This window comes from Cyprinus carpio, chromosome A4, assembly GCF_018340385.1.
Source record: "Cyprinus carpio isolate SPL01 chromosome A4, ASM1834038v1, whole genome shotgun sequence".
Classification (NCBI taxonomy): Eukaryota; Metazoa; Chordata; class Actinopteri; order Cypriniformes; family Cyprinidae; genus Cyprinus; species Cyprinus carpio.
In genome coordinates, this window is record NC_056575.1 from 11,717,427 (window position 1) to 11,743,300 (window position 25,874).

General features: G+C 36.7%; 1 protein-coding gene across 11 annotated transcripts in view; it reads right to left on the reverse strand.

Moving 5' to 3' along the window:
• Nucleotides 1-5,422: 5,422 nt before the first annotated feature.
• Nucleotides 5,423-25,874, reverse strand: part of LOC109107154 (ankyrin repeat and sterile alpha motif domain-containing protein 1B-like) — a 137,592-nt gene continuing 117,140 nt past the window's right edge. For 2 of the 11 annotated variants that reach the window (XM_042740964.1, XM_042741009.1), the window contains 11 exons: nucleotides 20,454-20,561; nucleotides 19,689-19,874; nucleotides 19,064-19,084; nucleotides 18,737-18,862; nucleotides 16,164-16,235; nucleotides 15,041-15,124; nucleotides 14,676-14,813; nucleotides 13,101-13,268; nucleotides 9,863-9,988; nucleotides 7,832-7,923; nucleotides 5,423-6,658 (listed from right to left, as the gene is read on the reverse strand). In XM_042740964.1, the coding sequence (XP_042596898.1) occupies nucleotides 6,610-6,658; nucleotides 7,832-7,923; nucleotides 9,863-9,988; nucleotides 13,101-13,268; nucleotides 14,676-14,813; nucleotides 15,041-15,124; nucleotides 16,164-16,235; nucleotides 18,737-18,862; nucleotides 19,064-19,084; nucleotides 19,689-19,874; nucleotides 20,454-20,561 (1,170 nt within the window). In that variant the 3' untranslated portion in view covers nucleotides 5,423-6,609. Of the gene's footprint in view, nucleotides 7,924-9,862; nucleotides 9,989-13,100; nucleotides 13,269-14,675; nucleotides 14,814-15,040; nucleotides 15,125-16,163; nucleotides 16,236-18,736; nucleotides 18,863-19,063; nucleotides 19,085-19,688; nucleotides 19,875-20,453; nucleotides 20,562-25,874 lie in introns of all 11 variants that reach the window. The other 9 variants (XM_042741005.1, XM_042741028.1, XM_042740971.1 and 6 more) reach the window with 8 other exon arrangements.

The window sequence follows — 25,874 nt, forward strand, 5'->3', positions numbered from 1 at the left end:
TCTGAAGCCAATTATTGAGTTTTTTTTTTGAGTTGAGTCATTTGCCAATTGAGTTAACAACACATTTGGAGTCGTTCAATGAAAACTGATTGCCATCCACAGTAGCTCAAAACTCAATTCCACATATTGCAATTGTATGACAACCCCCCCCCCCCCCAATTCTTTCATTAAACTACAGTGCAAAATGCTTTAACTGTGCTACATATAGTATAAACACTTAACTGAACTTTTTCTCCCTTACACAACACTAGATTCCTATTGGAATGACTCTATTTCATGTGACTACACCTTAAGCCTGCTCCTGTAGGGCTACTTTCCAGCCAACTTTTAACTCCACATCTAATTAAACACACCACAACCTACCTTGGCAATATTTTGACACAGCCTCAGTCTTTGGGATAACTACCAGGTAGGCTTCTCGGAGCTAAAGCCTGCGGGAAAGTGGACCTCCAGTAGCTGGATTGGACATCCCTGGTCTAAGCTTAACTCTATTCCTATGATGTTAGCTGTACCGTGACTACGTCTTAAGGGCTGATTTTGGGGAAGAAAAGTCTCTGCCCTGGAATCTTCTGATGCAGGACGATGGGGTGTTGGTCTCTTGCCTCTTCACATTTCAGGCTGCCTTTGTCTTTGTCCACTAAATGTGTAGAGTCAAGAAAACACGCTTTTCTCGCGAGTGACCTGCTAGTGCTCCGGAGTGCAATGTAGTCTGACAGATAAATGTTTGAGGACTTGGCCTAAATATGCTTCGTCCTTACACTGATAGTAACAATCCACATACCGCTTTTGAACATTTCCTTCTGTTTCCGGGATTGGGTGTCCTTTTTTCAAATGCAAATATGGTGTAACAAAATGGGAACTAGGCATCATAACCACATTTACTGTTTTGCACGCAGTCTTACAGGGCCCGTCTGTGAGAAAATGTCAACCTACACGAGGACATGGGAGATTGCTTCCTAGCTTCACCTTGGGTGGGAGGGAAAGCTAAAACTTTGCCCCCTCCCGAAACCCATCTGGCCTTGTTGACAGATAAATGTGGATCTTCGGCAGGTGTAATTTCTCTTTCGCCTCTCCCGTCATTGACTGCATGGGAGGTGAAGCCCTAAATGGGCTTGTGGCCAGTGTTGCCATGGCAGCTGGCTTTAGGATGCTAGGCATCCTCCCAAAAATGTCCTTTCGTCTCACCTCAAACAGTGGAGTCGAGGGTACTTGATGAGTTTGACGCCACAAAAATAACATCTTCGCATCTGAACTTTGGGCGCACGGCAATGTTTTCAAAGGTAACAACAGATTGAGGAAACTGTGGGATCAGGTTCAAAACAACCACTATCACGCCAACAATTTCCACTGTCTATAGTGTATATTATATTTTAAGGTGACAACCTAAAGCTGCAGTATGTAACTTTTATTTTGTAAAAAAAAAAAAAAAAAAAAAAATTAATTCAACAAAAAAATTCATCAAGTACATAAAGCATCTGTGTTTAAAATTGTCTCCTTACCTTACCTCATCTCGATTTGCAACGTTAAGCTCATAATGATATAACATGATTTCAAATTTAAGGTTTAGGGTCAGATTTCACAGAAAATTGACATGATTTGTTAGTTTGACGTCATTTGTGTTTGCATCTGCGAAGACAGGGCTACTGTATGATGTGTGTGTGTGTGTGTGCGCGTAAGCAACTGTTTTAAGAACAAGCTAAAAATACTATGCGCACAATTTAAACTTGTCATCTCGATGGCTGCTTTTAATTGACAAAATTGTAAATGGCAATCATCGTCAACATCTGGCAAATCACTCAAAACTAAAAAATCTCCAACTGCGTAGAGTCTGCGATCAAAAAGAGAACGTTTTAGAAGCCTGTGTTAAAACGAAAGTAAATGTCACCGTGCCAAGTAACTTGCAATTTTATGTTTTAAACAGAGATGTCTGACCGTGCTTCCTGTTACCAGAACCTTTATATCATTTGTCTTCACATTAGTATGGAAAGGTTTGAATAACAGTCTGAGCCAAAAATAAGGTCTTGCATCTTCTGGAAAATGTTTCTTAGAGCTCAAACATGCATCAAAATGCATGTTTACAAGCTAATTTTAACATTTATTACTATTTTTTTTTTTCTATGATATGCCCTGAAATTCTGCTCATATTTTTACACAAAAGTCCTGTTGCTGTCAAAAGTCTGGCAGATGATGACACAAAATGAAACATTTTGTGGTGACGGGTGGACTTCTGCTGACCAATTAATGTGGATATCTGGGTGAAAGTAATAGAGAAACGGTATGCACTGTTCATTTACATACCACCAACAAGCATTGCAATAATACAAAGTTAGTTGAAATTCTTCAAATTTATCCTTTAAACCATGATGGTATTTAACTGGCAATAACTGGCAAACCCCTTGCTAAAAGTTCCTATTACATAGTCCACAGCACTAGTTCCAAGAGACTGTCAATTGGGCCTGCTCTAACATGGGATGTTGTAGCTCAAGGGTGCTCATTCCTGCTCTTTTATATTGCAATTTTTTTTCCTGCTGTAATGCATCTAAGTTTGCTTGATTACCTGCTTCAGGAGCATTTAATTAGAGATGCAGCTAAACTTCAGCATTCTTTTGAAGCATCTTCAGGCTTAAGCACAGTCACAGCATAACAGACAGTGTTTCTGGTAAGAAAATGCATTAAAATGATAAAACTTAGAAAGATTGACATACAGTACATATTATCTTAATGTTTTACAAGTAGCTCATTACTTACCTCACAATTGCGTGATCTTTATTTTATAACACTGATACTTCAAAACTTCCTGTTTGAAGTTATTTAAAGGGTTAGTTCACTTCCTAAATAATAAAAAAAAGATCCTGATAATTTACTCACCCCCATGTCATCCAAGATGTTCAGGTCTTTCTTCAGTCGAAAAGAATGAGGGTTTTTGAGGAAAACATTCCAGGATTTTTCTCCATATAATGGACTTCAATGGGAACCAACAGGTTGAAGGTCAAAATTGCAGTTTCAATGCAGCTTCAAAGGGCTCTACATTATCCCAGCTGAGGAATAAGGGTCTTATCTAGGGACACGATCATTCATTTCCTTAATTTTTTTTTTTAAATGTATATACTTTTTTGAAACCACAAATGCTCATCTTGCAAAGGTCACACGTGATGTAGGCGGAAGTACCAAACATGCAAAGAAAGAAAGAAAAGAAAAGTAAAACGATGTCGGACGATTTTGAAGTTGGAGAAGATGAGCAGTTTTTCACTCTAACCTACCTTTCTGAACTGGAGTAACATTACACAGAAAAAGGGCAAACCACGCATGACGTTCACAACATGATTACGTAATGCGTAAAATCGCGCATCACAGAGCAAGACAAGCCTTTGTGATTAAAAAGTATATACATTTTTATTAAAAAAAAAAAAAAAAAAGATTGTTTCGCTAGATAAGACCCTTATTCCTCGCTGGGATCGTGTAGAGCCCTCTGCAATTTGCAACCCCTTGATCCCCACTGATATGGAGAAGAATCCTAGAATGTTTTCCTCAAAAAAAATTAATTTATTTTGAAGAAAGAAAGACATAAACATCTTGAATGACATAGGGGTGAGTAAATTATCAGGAAATTTTTATTCCGGAAAGGAACTACTCCTTTTTATTCTGGAAAGGAACTACGCCTTTAAAGTTGCTGGAAAAAAAAATAAAACATTTATATATATATATATATATATATATATATATCTATCATATATATATTTCTGTCTATATTATACATCTTCAACATTTTCTCTCTCATTATCAGGTTTAACATTACAGAATGTCCATTCGTGTTCCACTTTTGCTAAATGCTAGGTGTTGGTTAGCAATAGTTCATTGTAGAACATTACTAAAGAATGTTATTTTTACACTTAAGGCAAAATGATAAAATGCTCACTGAATTAAATGGCCATAAGCGCACAAAAAGAAATACGTTAGATCAGGGCAGTAGTGAGGTGATGGTAGTTTTCGATGTAGCTTTAATCTGAAATGATCTTAAACGTCAATATTCAGTTACATCGTTAGGTAAGCACACTTTGTTCTTTTCGTCAGAGATGATAAATGCTAGGTGAGGGCTGTGTTGCTCCCCACAGTTTGATTTTGTGTGTTCCTAAAGCTCTGGCCCAGTTCTCGCATCTCTCTGTTCTTTTTATATCGGCGTGACTGAACTGGTTCAACGATTGCAAAGCCTCCTTTATTTTGATATCGCGGCAGAAATCTATTTGGCACATTTTTGAAGTGTTAATTAATTGATCTGTAAGATAATTACATAAATGTTTATCCCCTGACGCTTAATTTAGTCAAAGGCTTTGGGATAGTCACCATCTGGGACGTAAGACTACAGTTATATCTCATTATCTCTCATTCTATCTTTGTTGTAAGAACATGATGAAATGGAAAGTGAAGGGTATCTAATAAAAGGTTACAGCAGTCGGATCGTCTCACCTCACAAACAGGATCTTTCTTGAGATGCCGTCTGATTTATAAGGCTCTGACAGAAAGATGCTGTAAACGCTTTACAGATTGGGGAATAAAACACGCTGCAGGTGAAATCAAGGCTGTAAATGTCTGTTGGATGCACATCTCACAAAAACGCTTTACAAAGTCCTCTATTGTTTTATTTAAAGTTTATAAAATATGTAAAATAACTAATCCATCAACCTGACAAGAAGCTTTTAAGTGTGTATGATTTAGGTTATTGTGTTCAGTGAGCATTGCCGTTCCTTGGGTAGTCAGTGGTTGTTCCTAGTCGTTTGTTCTAAAACTGGCTGCTTAGTTTTTCTCTCGATCTGTTACTGCAACATAACCGTTAAGAATGTGGAAAAAGAAACGAGCTCCATGGAAACAGAGTGCACAAGAAGTGAACCGTATGTCACCTCGCCTGAGGGAGATATTATCCTGAAACGCACGCTCACGTCCTTATCACTACACATCTTTTAACACGATCTCTGGCTTTACTGAATCGTAATTTGCTGCAGCTCGCCAAAGGCCACTAATATATACATACAGAAATACACAACATGAACCAGAGCTACAGAACAACAGGTACATACATAGAACGCAGAACAATATACTGTAGATAGAAAGAAACAGACAGATAGACAGACAAATAGGTAGAATGATGGATAGATAGAATATTACATGGGTGATTAGATAGATAGATAGATAGATAGATAGATAGATAGATAGATAGATAGATAGATAATGTTAAATGTTTAATTATGCTTTTTATACACCAACCAATTTTATAACCAAAACCAACTGGAGGCTCTGTATTAAATCTTCTATTAAGACACAAGGCTGCCAATATCCAGAGTATGTTTAACTCCACACGTAAAACCACACTATAAATACAGTAGCTGAACAGAAAGGAAGGAAGGAACATGTCTCACGGAACGGACAATGGTTCTACAATCTGGATTTATTCCGTGTGCTTAGCAAGACCAAACTTACAAAATCTGTGTGCTGGAAGCCCAAGCCTATCTGCACGTTAGTTAGCAATAATGTCACAAATCCACCCCTTGTTTATACTGTTGTTTTCTTTTAATGTGTTGCACTGAAATTGGTACCTTGTTTACCAGTCCAATTTATTGGATTGTTTTTTAAATCATTCTTTATACATGTTTTTCTTTGTTTTTTGTTTTTAATTACATATATGAACAATGAATCAACAAAATATTTATTTACAGAACTGTGGCAAAATTCTACAGTGACAATGAGTGAAAATAAGATATCTGTTGCCATCCGCACGTTCAGTTCCTCCGTAGTAATATAACAATATTTTTTTGTTTTCACGGATGGCTGCTTATTCGAGCTTGATGCGTCATATAAAAATAATGTTACGTTAAGACGACATCAGACGAGAATTGCACAATAAGAATAATAATTATAATAATTGTAAATATTACAGTAATGGTAATATAGTTCTCTATTAAACAGTAAAATTTCTTGCCAATATATGAATATTAATCTGCGTGGCATTGCCAATTACATCAACAACCATTCCATAGTGATTTTGGCACGAGACGCATCCGTTTCGTGGTTGTCCAGTGCAATGAGTCCATTCACATTGTGCATATTCATATTTTTGATCAATAACCACAAACATAAAGAAAGGAAGAAAGAAACAAATTAAACAGAAAAGAAAAAATACAGAAATGTCCGTTTTTATCCCAGTCCAGACATGCCATGGTATTTTGGACTAAATATTGGGTGAAAAGTCAGTGTAGTGTGTCCGAGTCGCCATAGCGACAGTCCTTCCCCAGTCCGTCTCTCGCGCAATAAATTGTCGGCCTCTGTCCTTCGGAAAGCAACTTGAATCGCTGCCTCTTGAAAAGTGTACATTCGAATTCCAGTCTCCTCCTGTTGTTTTTTTTTATTAGTTTTTTTTTTTTTATGCAGTGTGTGTGCGCGAGTGCATGCTAGTGTTTCGTTAAAAGGCCATGGGTCCATGTCGGCAGTCCTTGTACGCGTACACCAAGTCCCAGGTGAAAAAGTCCTTGTGCAAATCCTTACACGTGCTTTTAGGTTCCGTATTTGTGGTCCGTTTTTGCAATGCATGTGAGAGTGAGGGTCCATGTTAGGGGCAGGCTACATTCTCTGAATTCCACTGTAATAGACATGGGCGTCCGCCATTGCCCTGTGAATGAAATCACATCACTTATCCAAAGTGTCCATCAAAAAAAAAAGCCCCCCCTTCTCCAGTTCACATGGACTGCATGCTTTCCATCAACTACACTGCATGTCTCAGGACTGGCTCGGGATTTGGTTCATAGGCAAAACCAAAAAAAAGGAAAGAAAGAAAATACGACGGAAATTTTTTTTTCCGGAAAGCAAGGAATACACGCAATTTGAGAGACAATTTTTGGCGGGTGTCTCATCGTAAAGTAAGCCTTCGTTAAATGCTATCTGACAAACTTCTGCATCCAAAAATTAGTTTTATGCTAAGACTGACTAAAACAAGCTCGTAACTTGTGTGCTGTTTAAAAAAACAAACAAAAAATCTCCCCTAAATAAGGGAATTTAAATTACAGCAGACTTTTTTTTCTTTTCTCTCTGACAAGCGCTGGTACTAAAAATTAAAACTTTGCTACGAGACGAAAGAAACAACACAAGCAAAATGTCCTTCATGTAAAGTCCAATCTCCGTTCTATGCCAGCCGTTTCGGATGCCTCGCAAAAATCTCTCCATTTCCCTCCCGCCTTCCTAACCCTACGCTGTTTAGTCAGAAAGAAACAAAGAAAGCAAATCCCGACAGCATGTGTGTTTATAAGGCTTGTAGCAGCATTATGGTTTTAAGTTGTCATTCAAGCAGTCGAGGGGGGCGGTGGGGAAAGGCTGGAGAGGCGCTTCCCGAAGAAGCCGAGGAAAGAATAGTGAGGAACGGAGGGAAGGAGAAATCAAAAGAGGAGAGGGGGAAAAACTGAATGAAAAACAATCGCTTGCAACACTTTTTTTGTGTGTTTTGGAGGAGGATCGGCAGTGTGGCGGCCCTGAGGGCTGAGCGGGACCTTCCCGTATCGTGCTGCGGCCAGAAAGGTGGGGGGGGAGGGGCGAGTGAGATCAAGAGATAGAGAGAGAGAGAGAGAGAAAAAGAGGGGCAAAAGATTGAAGGAGAGAAAAGACAGCGGCAGCGTCATCATGCAGAAGCCACGGTAAACGGGCGGGCTTGGCCGGGCGGAGAGACGCGGGCTTGTCACAGGTCACTGGGCCCGTGGCTCCGTGGGGGGCCTCTAGAGGGCTCTCTCTGTAAGGCACACACACAGGAGTGGACAGTATTTTGGGTGTATATTAGAAAATAGTGGTCTCATACTTGGTGTTAGCTCCTCTTTTGGCTTCCTGTCCTGGCTCGACTATCCAGGGGACATTGGCATGGCCCTTTTGATCCATTGAGGGCTGCTCCATCTGGGGTGCACACAGGGGAAAAAGACAAGAGTGTGTCAGGATGAGCTAGTAATTTAGAGGGTTAGGCGGTCACGCTAGATCTTGCATTCCCTTTATTTTCATTTGTATGCATATGCACAGAGTCCTATTTTTATTTTTTTTTTGAACTAAAGTTTTGGTGACCTAAGCGAAAATAATTCTGACAACAGGATATGTCACAAATTGACTTCCTGGATGAAAATCAAACATGGGTGAAATATGATTATTACAAGTTTAAATCAATATTATTAGTTAAACAACAGTCAACAATTTTTAGGTTGATGGTTAATTCATATTCATTGAAAATACATAAAACTAATTTAAATGTTAAAATACAAAAATGTAGAAATGATCATAAATCTACATTAATAAATTATGTAAAAGTAATAAAAAAATATAAAAAATAATATATCAATAATAATAAAATATACCAAAATATAATAACAAATTATTATTATTGATTGTAATATTTATTTATGAACAACAGAAGCCCTGAATTATGACATTATATTCTCTTTTAATAAATGTTCATTCATAATACATAAACTAATTTAAGTATTTATGTATATAAAACATGGGAAAAATTATCATAAATATGAATTAATAAATTTTGTAAAAGTGGTGTTGCAAGTTCAGCGCGGTTAATGTTAAGTAATAACAGTTGTTGTTAATGTTATTATTATTACTTATAAAAAACAGAAGCCCTGGTGTATGACATCATATTCTGTAACTCATATTAAAATATCTGAAGTCATTTACATGCTTAAGTCTAGTGTGACCGCCTTTTAAGTCAGAGAGAGAGAGAGAGAGAGAGAGAGGTAACGTGATTGGTTAACCACATGACAATCAGACGGTCACACCGACACAAAAAAAGTGATTTAACTCCACATTACATAATTCTTATTTTTAAACTGCTAATGTCAAATTCATCTGTTATATTAAGTATCAGTGATATAATATCCATCTTACAGATCTGCTGTGGTCAAAACTACCCTACAACTAGTACATCTTTATCAACCAATCAAAACACTGTTCCTTGTTGCCAAGGTAGCTCAGCCTTGCTCCACATAAAGCTGAGCTATACATGGCTCGGAAATGTGAATCGCACACGCGCACAAACTCAGGTTCGTTTACGTCTGCTGTTGGCTTGTCTTGAGTTCTTTATCAGGTTTTTCCATATGCAGCTGTATGAATATTAAATAACATAATCCTCGCTCTGCCTGGCTACCTCTGACTGCTCTCAAACACACACACACCCCCACATCAACTTTATTCTTCTCCATATCCAAATGCTTTAAAAAAGGAAACAGACGCTAATCTTATGCAATAAATCTCTAATATGAGGCATCGACCTGAAAAGGAGCTTAATGGTTTGATAACACAGCTCAGGGAATGGTGAGTTGGTGTCTTGGATAAGAAATCTTGCGTTTAGTCAGCTGATGTTCTGGACAGACAGACCATTGCAGGACGACAGGAAAGGAGGATTCAGATGAAGAAGAGATGAATCAAACAAACAGAACAAACTGAACAAACAAAACAAAGTTAAGTAATGAAATCAGTTAAAGGAATATTCTGGATTACAGAAAAGCTCTATCATCAGCATCCGTGACGAGGTGTTGATTACCACAGAAAATCTTTTTTTAATTGTCACTTAGCTGGTTAAAAAAAAAAAAAAAAAGCAAAAAGACAAACTGAGAAAAACCTGGAATTTTCCTTTTAATGATTAAGCAGAAAATAAAAAGACCAAGAAAAATGACAAAATAAGTTAAAACATTAGGGCTGTCAATTTAACTCTGCAAATTTAGTGCAAACAATAAAATAAATAATACATAAATAATTATTTAAATTTTAAGTAACTGACAGCCCTAAAAATAAAAAAAGGGGGAAAAGTGAAATCAAGGAAAAGAAAATGTTAGAAGACCTGAAATTGAACTTTGTGTGGATGATGGAGGAGTCGTGAGGTAGGAGGAAGAGGAGAAGGATGAAGAGGAGGTCGGTGCGGGGTGAAAATATGCCCCAGGGACCAGCGGCTAGAGGGGGACATGACCTAGAGGCGGAATAAAGAGGTCACAGAGGTCAAAGCTTGGGAAGGTTAACACACACACACACACACACACACACACACACACACACACACACATATATGGGTGATTCTTTAATTAGAGGATTTTTATCTTTAAAAATGACAGATCAAAACAGCTTTTGTTTCTTTTAGATGTTGTTTCTTTTCTTTTCTTTTCCTTCAGCTTGTTAAAGACTGTTCAACTACAACTAGCAGAATCTCACTATTTTGGGCCTGGCCCCAATCCAGACTTCTAGACTAAACTACTGTACATACAGTAGATCAGAATTCAGGTGTTAAAAATGGTTAAAAACTACTGCATTTCAGAGAAATGTTCTTAAATCGGACTCATATATAACAAATTCTTACATGCATGCACCGTTTTAAGGCAGCTTTAATCTCCTTTTTGGTAAGTTGATGACTTAACTAATGACATAACTACGACTCTGCATGCACGTAGTTTCTTTTGCGCATTAATGAGAAATGATACAGGCTACAGCACCTGGCGCTGAGGCGTCTAAAAAAGTCTACCAGTTGATGTGGTCGTAAAGACATTCTGCATTAATTAAAGAATCACCCACATGCATTCAAACGCAGGAGTGGACACACATGGAAATGAACAGAACAGGGTGAAGAAAAGAGAGAAGGAATCTGTTCTAATGGAGCAACACAGCGTATCGTGTCCATATGGAGAAGAGGTACCTCAACATAATGAACAATTTCTCCTACACAAGGGAAAATCAATATCCGAGTACACCACACACAGCCACAGAGGATGCTGTTAGTGTTCAGAGTAACAGCACACGCATGCTCTCAGACCAGCAATGGAGCTTATTCACGAAAAACGAGCAGAACAAATGTGTGTGAATCATTCATAAATCCATTCTTACATAAATTGTCACATAAGCACTGTTCAGATGGGATTAGTATTCAAAAAGACTTTTGAGTTATAATTATAAACACAGGGCGCTGTGTTTATAATTTCCTGTACTGATTCACATGGACATTACTAAGCTCAGTGTGTATATTCCGGATGTGGGCGATATAGAAAAAGTCATGTGCTTGACTGTGATGTGATTGATCTTTCTACATATAATAAGGTCATTTTTCATATTCAAATTTTAGATATTATTTATAATATTACAACAATAACACAAATTACTGTTTTACCCAAAAAGTTACAAAATCACACAAAAAGCCAACGAAGGTGCACCAGTCTGTGAGAAACTGTATAGCTTTAGTTACAGAATTCAGAAGAGCCAAAATAAATAACAGAAGTGTTATGGAAAAAAATTATATACCGCTGTCACAGATATTCTTATGTGGGACATGATTTCTTCAAAGCACAGTAGGACATTAGCTACATAATTGAGTTTGTACAGTAAAACTCTTATTTGAATCGAATTACATGGCGCAAGAGTCAGAGAACAGGACTGGAAAACGAGAGCCGGATTTGAACCTACAAAGCCCATTTGAGCCACATCTCCGCTACACCACGGTTCCACTTGAAGTGGCACACTGGCCCAGTATTTGTATGCAGACATACTTTAATAACATAGACGCACATTTTATGTGGCCTTTAAAACAGACAGTGAAGCTTCTCATAAAAGGAGGGTCATTTCTGCAAGTTAGACTCAATAATGCAACTGTTTATTTTCAAACAGGCATCTGTCATTTCTGTCCTGCAAGTAATCCAACTCCAACAGGCAGGGTGTGTTTTATTTTTATGATTCTGGGCCTCTTCCAGAAAGTGGAAATATCCCTGTTGGTGGCAGGGGTGAAGGGAGGCACTATTCCCGCTCTAGGGGTACTGGGACGAGGGCAGATGGAGAGGAAGGCTGCCCTGGAGGAATCAACTTGCTGGAGCTCTGTGTAAACGGTCTTCATCAATCTCTTTCATCCTTAAATGCACTGAAGGGAAAGGAGATGGAGTGTGCCGTTTACAGATCAAACACTCACCTCTCCGTCCCTCAGGACAGGCTGGAACATGCTGGTGCGCGTACAAACAAACTTTCACTGAGGGGAAGTAAATCTCTTTAAATACTGCCGAACACATATTTCTCAATATTGATTTTAAATATTGGCGCATGTCCCTAAAAAGATAAATATCTAAAACAAACAATGGGTTATAAGTTCATGTTCTTCTGTGCTGTTTTTAATTATAAAACTCATTTTTAATGACGAGGGCCAGATCGGATACCAAATTCTTCTAATGTCATTCACCGGAGGCCTTTCGATAACAGAAAATAAAAATAATGACAGGAAAACCACCCTCTAAAACAATAAAACAACACATAGTTAGGCCTAAACATGACAGCAATTAATAAATTTACAAACATGATAAGATTTCAAGATGTAAACTATCATGAGCAACACAACAATTAAAAATGTAATTTTATAGTTATTAATATTTTGAATTAATTTTAATATCTATATTTTCAGGTTTCATTGTAATTTTAGTTAATGCTTTTGTTTATAGTTTTTATTCATTTTATTTCAATTTCAGTATATTTTAGTAAAATAAAATGAATGTTAATAATGTTCAACTAAATGAAAATAAGAAATTATGCTTTGGCAACTGGCCAAAATAAAGTAAGATTAAAGTTTTTTAAAGAAATTACTCTTAATCTGGAAGGATGTATTAAACTGATCAAAAGTGACAATTTTACAAGTTTACATAAGTTACAGAAGAATGCTGTTCTTTAGAATATATAGAAAAAGTATCATGGTTTCCACAAAAACACAAAACATCAAAATCAAATTTAAAAAAATACACTATTATAATAAGAAATCAGCATATTTGGATGATTGCATTATTAACAGTTTAACTTTTGACACACAACAGATCAACATCAAATTTAAATCAATACACTGAATCAAAATTAAATTGTGGTCATGCATTGTAGCAGCTCAAACCAGAGACTGTGTTTCCCATGATGCATCACTCAGCTTGAGCACACACAGATGTGGCTTCAAGGTGTGCAGGCAGCTGTGCAGGTGTACATATGTACAGATGGATGAGGTGAGACAGGCTGAGGTTAGAGGCTTAAGTCAGTGTTTGTGTGTGTGTTAGTGCTCAAAGGGCAAAGTGACTCACAGACTTGCGTATGTTGACTCGGGGTTTAGGGACAGGTTTGGAGGGTTTGCTGTCGAAGCTCTCAGGCAGAGTAGATGACCCGTGGCCGCTCTTTCTGGCCTGCAGGGCTAACTGATACGCTACCTCAAACGCCTGGCCCAACGTCAGGATAATCTCATAGGCCAGATTCTGAGTAAAAATACACACAAACATGCAGAGATGATCAGAGACCCACTTTCAAAAATCAACTTGCAATTTACACTTGTGGGGGATCTACGCTGCTACAAATCAGTTGAGAAAAAGATGAAAAAGCCTTTAAGATTTGAGTTCAATTTAGTGCTACTACATTTGGCAGCATTTTACCGTTTTCCTTCCATAATTTCAGAGCTTAGTGATTTTTAAATGATTAAAAACATGCTTTAAGCATATTATAGACGGTAACACAGAACGCAGAGACAGCTCTGTGGTGTTACTGTGACAGACGGTAACACAGAAGACATCAAGCTTACTTAAGCAACAATTTCTTAAAAAAACGCCACTACAGCCATTTAAGCTAAGAAAATGTGTATTTTATACTTAAAATGACTGCATAGATGCTATAAAATGTGACATATCAACTCACAATTTTTATAATCTCATCACAGAAAATAGTTCAAACACTAGACACACACACACACACACATACACACACACACACACACACACACACACATATATATATATATATATATATGGGGCGTTTCCTCCGAGGAGGCTAGGGAGGCAGAGGCTCCTCAAATTATTGGATGAAAAAAAAAAATTGTAGTACAAAAATAAAACAAAGAGAATATTACATAATATAACATTAAAAGTGTATAAATCACTCTTTTTTCTAAAGAAACATTGTCCAACAGAGACACCAACAGGTAATGTTACAGCAGGAATCCACTTCCTTCTTGCCTCCCTGAGCCCACTAAATTTTATGAACAACATAATGCCGTTAATGAGAAGAGTAATTTAAAAAAAGTAAGTAAAAAACTCACACACTTAGATATATAATCTCTGTGTTTGTGACCAATATTTACTGAGCTTTGATGATCCAAAAAATTAAAAAATAGTTAAAAGTAAACTATTAAAAAGAAGAGCTGAACATAAGTTCACAAATAAAATATATTGTTTAAATTGTTACCGTGTTCTTTTTCAAATATCTCATTTAAGTTTTTTATACAGTGCTTCAAAATACCATTAATTTATGAAATAGGCTTAAAAAACTGCTCTTCTACTCCTGTTACACGCATATATTTTTTATCCATTTAAATAATTAAGATTACAAATAAAAAATATGCAACTTTCGTTGTTTTGCCTATTTTGGCATTCTGTCATATTCATTTGATATTATTGATTAAATTGATAATAATCTTAAAGTAATAATCAAATACATCTTCACTAATATTTGAATAATAATTAAATTTTCATTTATGAAATGTGGTTCTGTTCCTCAGACATGCTTTGCAACACTTGCATGACTTGCATTTGTAACTGAGCTTTTATGTACGTCTCATTTTTATTTATGCTTTATCAGAAAGTTCAAAAGTGAATTTTTTATGTTTTACTAACCACATCAAAAGCTGTAAACACGTGGCAGTAATGATGGCTGGATTTCAGGTCCTTGGTGATGTACGCAAATGTGGAGAGATCTTCCGGGTCCTGCGCGGCACATGAGATATTCCTGATCTCATGCTCTGCTATAATGTTCTAAACATCAGAGAAAGAAAAAAAAATCTGTTACTATTTATCAATAACATTTTTCTATTCTACATTTATAACATGGACTGTCAATATAATGTGACTTATAATAGCACTTGTAATATAAATCCAATGCTTTGTCAGAATAATGTAATGTCTTAATTTTTTTAATGACATGCAATTTATTGTGATTATGTAACTCAATGTACTGTAATTAGGATTAAATTGATGAGTACCTTGTTCGTGGCATCAATAAACTTGACGCCCTTATAGGAGACAGACAGTACTATGGTGGGAATCTTCTTCATCTGTTCTGTAGACCACAGAGAGGATGAGAGGAGGAGAGATCAGCAGACAGTCTTACAGTCTCCGACATTAACATTCATGAGGCCCCATCACACACTGACTGAGATCTGCTTAATACAAACTCAAACACACACTAAATTATTTACACGTAACGTCATTCAGTACCCTGCAATAACCCAGATAGTGTGCCATCTCATGAGACAAACAAAAAAGGGCCAAAATAACATTCTGCACTGTTTAAACTATGGCCTCATTGGGTTTGAAAGTTGGTGACATCATACACCGCATATAAAGACACTGGGAAAAGGTGGTTTTATCTGGTTTAGCTAGTGTTTTGTTGGTCTGTCAGCGTGATACAAGCTTAAAACCTCTCTTACACCAGCAAACCAGACCAGGCTGAAAGACCACCTCAGGCTCCAAGGGGCATAAATCAAATTTGGCCGAGTATGATGATGAACTACAGAGAATGAGAATTCATTTTCATATCTTCCTACGCTGTCATATCAGTTGTCAGAGTGGAATATACAATATATATTCATCTGGACCTCATTTCCCCCCTCGCTCGCTCGCTCTGTCAGTGGTTTCCCATGCATCAGTGGGTCTCTACTGTTCTGTACCTGTCAAAATATTCATCTTAAAACAAAGAGTGAGAGACGGAGGACCTAGATTTACATCCTCTGAATGTATTAATGTGTTTGTGAAGAAGCAAGGGGCGGCAGGTCTCAAAATCTCTTGGCCTCATTGAAACATGCAGCGGGGAGCAGAAAGGAGAGAGATGGAGAGCAGATGGTGTTTTACATGCATACAACAAGAGAGCGGGTGAACTGTCCTGCCGTGTTAAACAATCTCATGAGAACGTGAGAACGTGAAGTAGGCTATTTATACGATTATGAGAAGAGTCATAATTGGCCATAATATTATTTCCCTTCACATTGCCTTAGCAACAGAGACATTTCCTGTTTTCTCAATGAATGTGTGTCATAGTGACCTGAGGGCAGCAGGAGCATGACTAGACAGACTGTTTAGTGGTGGCCATGGTGACACAACTCTTACCCTCATTTTTGCGCAGGCGTCATGCGTGGACTCTGTCCCGCGTAACTCCTTCACCAATATAGAGCCCAGATACTGCAGAACAAACACACAATCAGAAATGACAAACACATTCATATAGTTATAGTATATGTATAATTAAAAAACAGAAAAAGTAGAATTATATATAAATATGTATTTATATGTGTGTGTGTGTGTAATTGTTTACATTTTTTCCTACTTTTTAGTATTTTAATATTGAAATTTGATATTATATAACTTTTATTATTAATTTTAATATTATTTTATTGCAAAACAATCTTTCTATACATTACTTTTTAAATAACATATTTTAGATAAATGTATAACTATTTTAAATAATATTTATTATGTAATTAAAAACTAGACATTTACATCTTTTCTGTTTATAAATTATGAGTTTTAACTAAAGCTAGTTTAGAATTTATATCAAAATTTGACATACTATTATAAAACTATTATTATTTAAAATTATTTTAATATAATTTATAATAAAAAATAAAATCTATATACATTTTTTAATTTTAATACTATTATACAAAGTTATTCTGATTTTAAATAATAATATTTTTATTATATTTATTATGTATTTGTTGTTTTAAAATTTATATTAGACATTTATATCTTTGTTATCTATAAATTATGAGTTTTCTCTAAAGCTAGTTTATAATTCATATCAACATTTTAACTATTTAGTCACGAGCTTGTACATGTAAATGAGTTCTTTTATAATTGGCTAACCTATTTTACATGTGAAACTAGTAACAATTATAAATGTGGGCGGTCAAATGTTAAAGTACTCATGGTCCTGACAAGTCGACCTCAAAATTTAAATGACTATTTAATTAGTTTTTTAAAAATACATGATCAGGGTGGACTAGAGAGTTACGTCAAGTAACATTATGTCTCTTTTATTTTAAAAGAATAATACAATCCTGATTAAGGTATTTCTTTCCCATCAGTAGGTGTGCACAGATGTGTGTGCGTCACTGTGAGTACAACTGTCAGCTAAATCAATAACAAAATGGAAATGTACAATGAAGCGCGTAGGAAGAGATTGTTTGGAAAGAGCATAGTTAGTGCTGTGATCTGGTGAAGTGTTACACTGCACTGCTGGGTATTGGACAAGGACAACCTTGAGAGCCAGCAGGCTGTGTTTCACATGAAAGCAATCTGGCATCTACAGTCAGGTCACATGACAGTGTTTTATAAAGCACTGAGTGTAAAACCCAATCATCTTACGACTAGATGAGCCTGAAATGTTTATTGTAAAGACAAGCAGATGCTACTGTCACATTTTCAATCACAAAATAACATGCATATTATTTCCAAATTCTCTCTAGACCATTAATCACACACATTTGTAGTTTAATTTAAGTGCACAGTTTCTCTGTATCTGTGATTCTTCATTTTTATTACATTTCCTTTTTTTATATATTTATATTTTTCATTTTAATACTTTATTTTTATTTTATTTAAATACTTTATATTTTAATATTTTATTACATTTCATTTTCTTGTAATGTTTTATTTCATTTTAATATTGTTATTTAACTATATTTTATTTGCCAGATATATAATATCTGTAATATAATATCAATTGTTAAAAAGTGTACGTTTTCCTATTCAGGGAAGCGTCTCATTACTGACTTAAAGCACCATGAGAGTCGGGAAAATCATCGCTTAAGTGTAATATCAATTGATTTTGTGACATATTTTACTTCTAGTGGGATAAGCATTGATCCACAGATCTGTCCGTTCCTTCACAGATCAATAATGCAAATATACACTTAACCTTTGGCCTCTGTGTGTTAGTCACACTTACACGAATGGACTGTTCATTAACTCCATCAATGTTTTTGGCACAGGAGAGTAAAGCCCTGTCCACACGCCAAAAAAAAAACAAAAAAACCCGCAGCTTTTTCTATGCGGTTAACGCCTGGAAGGGTGAAGATTTTCAAAAACTCTGGTTGCAGTGTTATCGTGTAGTTTTTGGCTTGTGACGTCTGAGCCTGCGCTTTTATCTCCACCTACTGGAAACATTTTCAGGCTTCTGATTGGCCAGCATGGCTTTACGGTTGCGATTTTATCGCCAACTGTTGGCTTGGCATGCTCTTCATAGCATGCGTTTGCATTTTCATGTGGACGGAGATTTTTTTAAAAAACGGAAGAAGGAAAAACTGTTTATAAAAATATCCATGTACGTGTGGATATGGCCTAAGCCAATCAAATTTACATGGCTGTTGCTAGGAAACAGAGTGAGTTTATGTAAGCTAATACTAGAGATGCTCGGGCCCAGAGAGCTGAAAAAAGCTGTATTGATTGAAGGTTAAAACACCATTTATTCACCACTGAATAACTAAAGAACTCACAGATAGCTTTCACGTATGCTTTTCTCTTTCGCTATCTGATGGCTTACAGGAGCTCGCCAAGGCCAAATCTGCATCTAAATTTTTCGTATGCTTGCATTTAACGTGTTTTTAAGTTCCTTTAGGTGTTGTTTTTTAAGGAAATCTGAGAAACATTTATCATTGATCACTTTTAACACCCACACTTACATATGCTTCATAGTCACATGACTGGAATATGAGCTTCTCAGGATGGTGCTGCCAGTACTGCACCGGCGTAGATGACGTCGCCTCGTTCGGAGGCCGTAACGTGATTGGCTCGCACCATTCCCCTTGCTGAAAAGGAGGGTAGTGGAAAAACAAACATTAGGAATTAAATCAAGGTCCAGAGTTAGGTAACAATCAAAAAAGCAGAAGGTATTCCTTATTTTTTTTACACAACACCGTTTTGAACTAAACACAGAAAACATTTAAGGTGTTTTGGCCATTCATTTACATGACAACGACGGTTTGGAGTCCTGAAAAAGCAAACTATACCGTCATCGTCTCTGCTGTCGTCTGTATGCATTAACGCAAAGAAAAAACATTCCCATTTTTAGTATGTTGTTGTGTAAATGTAATAATAATAATAATAATCAGCTAAATCAATAACAAAATTTGGAGTACACTTAACAAGACAATACTATTCCAGTTTTTCTACTTCAAATTTTGACATTTAAATCAATGTTTCTAAGAGAAAATTGTTTCTAAGCAGTTCTGTTAAGCTTTTTGTATTCAGTCTAAAGCCTTTTTCTCACTCTTTCACTCTTTTTTGTGTCTCTCTCTCCCTCTGTAAAGATACATGGAGACACAGGGCGAGAAAACCCGATAAAGGGTAAAAGAAGAATAGGATGTAAGGTCTTTTTGTACCCTTTTGTCATTACGTTTTGTGTGATAACTCATTCTATTCATAATCACTGCAAAACACACAGGCACACACATCACTGATAAGCTCACAATGAGAGCTCGTAGCCACAGCACATTCACAATTGTGTTTAACACACCACCATGCTGATTTATTAGTGATACTATCCAGATATAAAGGTGCACGAACCACAATTGGTCACACCAAAACAGGAGGATAGAGGAGAGTAGTGCACTTGACGCAAGTGCACTAACTCACCATACTGACTTGTGCCATCTGTCTCTCTAGCTTGGAGCGCGGGACATCCTCGAAGTAGTTGTCGTTGCGTCTGCGTCTGGCGTCGGCCTGCATGATGAGGTGCTGGACGTCCAGGGAGCCGGCGTTGGGATAGGCCTGATTCAGAGAAGGGGACAGCTGAGGTGGAGTGTGGTTCCCAGTGGGCTCCTGCGGGAGGGCGACGAAGAAAAGGTTTTGGGTGGTTAGTAGAGCAACTGCCTTTGAGATGAATGGGAATGCTAACGGATAGCTTTCTCTAGGGATTTTCATATTGGAGGTCTAGCTGTGTGCCTGTTTTTGCTTTGTGTTTGAATTAATTTTTTTAGTCATGTGGCCCACTGTTTCTACATCAGACAGTCCTTGTCCTTTGATTAAGAAGGCATATAAGCTGTGGCCCAAAGGAACTCTGATTTCTGTTGCTCTGGACTGGCTTTTATATCGATTTGACTCCTGGAAAAGAGTTTGAGAGCAGCTGTCTGATCCAGCTTGGAAGATCAAGTTAAATCCCTGGAGCGGCTCAGGGCATAAGAATGCCATCGCTCTCAAGATAAGACCAAATCGCACAGAAAATGACATTTTCTATTTTTTTTTAAAAACACTGCTCTGTCTAAACGTACACAAACATGCACACAATTCTGAGTGACATTTAGGATGAACATTACATTTACCGTTGCTTGGTGACTGACAACAAAACAGACATAATGTGAGGGGAGTTTATGCTGGAGAAAGAGGAAGATTTGGACTCACCCTTAGAGAGATGGCCCGTGGTGGTTTCTGTGGAGTGTCTTCGTGCAGTCGATCTCCAAGTGACGCTAGTATTCTTTTCCTGTGGCCGATCAAATTAATCTTAAGAACCTGAAAGAGAGAAAGAGACAGGAAAAGTGAGTGCTGTGCATTTATTCCTGTGAGTTTAGCGTGAAAAACTCATTCTTATCGCCACCTTCAAGTTTCAAGCCAACACGAAATCAAAGAGAACCTGCTAGTTAATGAAACTTCCTGGTTTTATCTGTGAATGGTGTTTTAAATTAAAATAAAATATTTGTCATAAATTTTAATAAAATGTAATTTGTTCCAGCATGTAATAATAATAATACTAATAGAAGTCAAATAAAATGCAATGGATGGATGAATGTTTTCATGAACTTCATACATATGTTTTAATAAATTTTAATAAAATGTAACTTGCTCCAGCACATACTGGATCATTATACTGGATAACACTAACTCACGTTGGGTGTGCAGTGAATTTGTGAACTTCTAACTTATATATAGTAACCATGTCCTAAAATTCTCTGAAATAGCACTGCGCCATATTTCAATCCAATAATTAAATTTTATTCAGTGTAAACTTGCCTTCTTTCCATACGGCCTTCAGTGAATCGGCTGCTAAAACCACACAGACAGCGTTTTATATTCACTGTGTGTCTGTTCTATACAACTACAAAGTTTTTGTCCACAGGAGCTTTTTTTTTTTACTGTCTTAAGTGCATCAGGTGTGTAATAATAGTAAAGGATGGTCACTAAAGAATCCCGGTCAATATGATGAAACTTAAAAGAACACACACAGAAAGAGACCACAAACACATAAAGATCAATAATGTCTCTAAGACTCCTACTTTTCAGTCTGCCCCAATTCTTTCTCTTTCTCTCTCTCTCTCTCTCTCTCTCACACACACACACACACACACACACACACATAAATACAGCAACCTCAATGAACAGGGAATTATTCCACACAGTTAATGAGCATACAGAAACAGTGGTCTGTCACTTAGTTGAGCCATTACTGTAAACCAGGTTGCACAGAGGCATCAAATGCATGTTAAAAAGCTGCTTTAGTCACAACACACATGGTAGCTTCTCATTAGCCGCCTCATTTCTGTCCCTATAGCAACAATGTTCTCTAGCTTCATTTAAAATGATCACCACTATTTTATCCTAGAAAATCAAATCAATGGGAGGATATTTCCTTTCAGCACAAATCATGGTTTTCGATTACAACAGTGTCCGGAACTGACAATCCAATGCTGAGATTATGACCTGCAGATAAATGAGCTGAGCTTCCATGACTGTGCATAAATGTGACACTAGCTTCTCCATTTATTTGCTGTGAACGTGCGTGAAAGAATAGTATATATATATTTAGATTCTGTTAGTTTAACACAGTTGCCCACTGCGAACACCTTCACGTTCCCCAGTACCAAATCCATACCTTGCCAATCTAATATAATACCAGAAACAGAAATAAGCCAGTCCAAGAAAAGAAAAACAAATGTCTGCAGGCTAAACAACTGTTCATACTGGCTAAAACACCTCCATCTTCATGAACAGAACTACTTACAGGAGCCACACATTTCAGCACTTTGGGTTAATGATCCCCTGTGTTTGTCTTTAAAGGCTCTCATGTCTAAAATCTATTTGCGTAAGGAGGTTTAGGATTGTGTGCACCAGAGGCTCATTAACCCTGTTTAAACCCTCTGGAGATGCCACAAACAAGCCAATCTGAAGCAGCCAGCAGCCGCTCTCCCTCAGGCCCACACTGGCCAGATTACAGGTGCTGAGGGCAACAAAGACTGGAACTGGACGGAAAACCCTTCAGGAATACAGCAGGGTGTGTGCTTGCTGAAATCAGACAGTCTGCTTCAGATAATTTGCCAGTTTGGGAGTTTAAACCACATAAAACTTGTTTCAATGTGCCTGGAGGTTTCACATGAGAAATAAAGTACACAAACACACAAGGACACAGCTATACTTGTCTGAAGTACGTAGTCAGAATTGTGTTTTTGACTATTGACATAAAGTCTGGTCCACTTCGTAGGTTATTCTGGCCGAGAATTATTCCTGCTCAGTTCTTGGTAGGGTTGACTGATATAGACATCTAAAAGTTCTACAATTTTTTACAAATATATATTTCTCAGTCTTGTCAACCCCATTTAATACACATATTCATTTGTATTTAGTCTGATATACATAAAACTAAAATTTAATAATGTAGTCTGTATAATATTGATTATATGGGAATATGTGATTTATTTATTTTTTTAATTGTACTGGCATATTTAATTTAATTTAATTGTAAATGCTAATTTTTCCTATATGTATATTACCTTTGCCATCATCAAAGTTAACACTAATAATTTAATAATACTGTTAAATATAATCTTTAGCAAATCTCAAAATGAATATCTATTTTTCATATGGTATATTATAATGTGATGCATAAATTTGATGTTTTAAATGTAGTATTTATGTATTTTTCTTTAAAAAATGTTAGTGAATTTTAATAACAGCCATAACATACAAATAATTATGTTAAAATTACAACTTAGTAGTGTCTACAGACCGTTGATTGCATAAACCTTGCAAACATTTTGACTAGAAATCCTTGATCTTCATCGGATGCAATGATTAGCAGCCCTTGCAAAGACTAAGTAAAGCCAGCAAACTTAATGCTCATGCCATTCTCGCAGCCAGTATGCATCAGTAGGTCTTTAAATCTAAATACAGATACGTAGAAGTTAAGAATACAGATACATAGAGGTTAATATAAGCTATTTATATTCCCGCTTGCATGCCATTGCAGCAGGAAACACAAACAAAAGGAGAGAAAACAGGAGGAAATGAACAAAGAGAGGATGCTGAGTGTAAGGTTCAGTCCTGCCTTACTGCATGACGGTAAAAAGCAGAGGAGATTGAATTTAATTTAAATGCAAATGTGTAGAGCAGGCTGCAGTGGAGATGCAATGTGCCATGGAGAAATACTGTACAGACTGGACGACAGCGCAAAAGGCTCTATCACACAAGCGGCGCTTTGGATGATATGCATAAGACTCGCATTACACATGCAGCAGGGGTGATAAAGAGAAGCAGCCATGTGTTTTAATCACTGCGACTGTTCGTGAATACAACCGCACCACCGGGTACAGTATGCTGACTGCAGTGTAAGCTACTGAGAGAAAGCACCAGAGCTGCATCCTAATTCACATTCTGTACTGAATATAACATTAGGATGCATAGTGCACTAAATATAGTATGGCAAAGGTGCCTGGATGTATTTCTGGAAGACTTTCAGGCATTGAGATATTCGATCTAATATTGACTAAAAGCTCATTAAAAAGCACTTTGTGATGGTTCTCTTACGACTTTTCCAGTAACAGTTCTTTTTCAGTAACAACCTAAAAATAATGATGCCGCACAAAAACAAAACAAAATTAATCTTAACCTCCTCATCATCAAAACAAAACCACACAAATACAAACTGTTGGACTCAATTCAGTTTAAACTAATTTGTTAACTTCATATTTCATGTTTGAGGCCCAGTGATTACAAAGGTAATGCATTTAGCTAGACAAACAACAAAGAGGTCTGTGGTATACATTAACAAACTATTCATTATTTTTTTAAGAAACTGAAATAAAACTTCAATAAAATATTTTATATTATACTAAAATATTTTGACTTGAAAATATAAGTTATTTTAGAATAATAATACATACTATAATAGTATATACATTTTAGTAAATAGTTTTTTCTTGCTACACGGGCCAAGTTGGTCCTTCTTTCAGACTATGATTTGCCTACAAATAAAATACTAGGAATAAAAACTGTGATTCTACTGTGAAAGACAGACTAAAGGGCAAAGAATGGAAGCTGTTAGTGTGTAAACTCTGATTAAGAAACACCCAACTGCTTTACAGGACAATAAAGTGCAACGGCACTTATCCAACAGCATGCTGCCGACCTTTCAAATCCAAAATCTTAATTTGCGGCAAATTAATTCAGTCAAATTAGAGTGTTTATCTGCCAGCCAGTTAGGCCTATTTGACACCTAATCAGGCAGCTCCTCATTGTGCATTCATTGGAGAAAGAAAATCAGGGAGTGTGTGAAAGATTTGGGCACTCTGTAAAAAAAGAACAGCACAAACCAGAGAGACCATTGACATTTTTACACAATAATTGAAGTGCTATTAAAAACATTCATCTGTTTCATGCATAATGGAGTCTTGTGAAGTCTCTTCTTTCGGTGGATGTAATTGCTGCAGTGTTGGATGTAAAATGACAGTTAATCCCATTAGATTAGAGAAAGTGAGCAGGAAGCAGGTCTGAAGAGGGATTAACCTCAGCGGTCCAGCGGCAGGAGTGTAATCTCCACACCAGACGTGCACAAACTCCTGAGTCTGAAACATGTTGACACACACACACACACACACACACACACACACACACACACACACACACACACACACACACACACACACACACACACACACACACACCACACACACACACACACAATACTTTTTTTTTAAATACTAGTTTAATACACAGAGACAACTTAATATTTAGCGTCTGATGATTCTCCGAAAACATTTCACACTGCATAGCTTGGCACAGCAACTTTGGCTCAGCCAATGGCCTGAGTTTGGGGGCGGGGCTATCTGTTTATTGACCAATGGAAGATGGGGGGAGTGTTTTGGAAACCTGTTTGACACAATGATTATTTTTAAAGCTTCAAATGGTGCATACTGGCTGTTTATTAGTACTTATAAAGCACATATTAATGCCTTATTCTACATGACCATATCTTAGATTGCTTAATATTGCCTACCCCATACCTAAATTTAACAACTACCTTACTAACTATTAATGAGCATCAAATTAGGATTTTATTGAGGGAAAACTCTTAATTAATAGGGAGTATGTGTTCCCCATTCTAAAGATTTACTGTCTTTATTAATATTTATAATTTAATTTTTTTAGATATTTCATTTACATTTCAATTTTAGTTTAGGTTGTAGTAATTTATACGTTTTGTCATTTTTATATTTCTATTTAGCTTTGTTTTATTTTTATTTCCGTTTTAATAATTTTAGTACTTTGATAAAGTTACGTTTTATTTCAAATAACGAAAACTGTTTTTTAAAAGTTTTAGTTAACAATTACTAATAAGAAACGCGTCATATGAGTAATATGGGCTGTGAATGCTGTTTGAAGACTGTAAAACAAAAGGTTAAAACTCCATGCGTAAAATGTCTCTAGGCGTCGAGATCGTAAACAAAGGCGGGGGAAGCGCGGAGGTCTAAGAGCTAAGCTAAAGCTAACACCGCTCCGGCTCTCTTTACCGAGCATTTTCCTCGCTAATGTGCGGTCACTGGTGAACAAAATGGA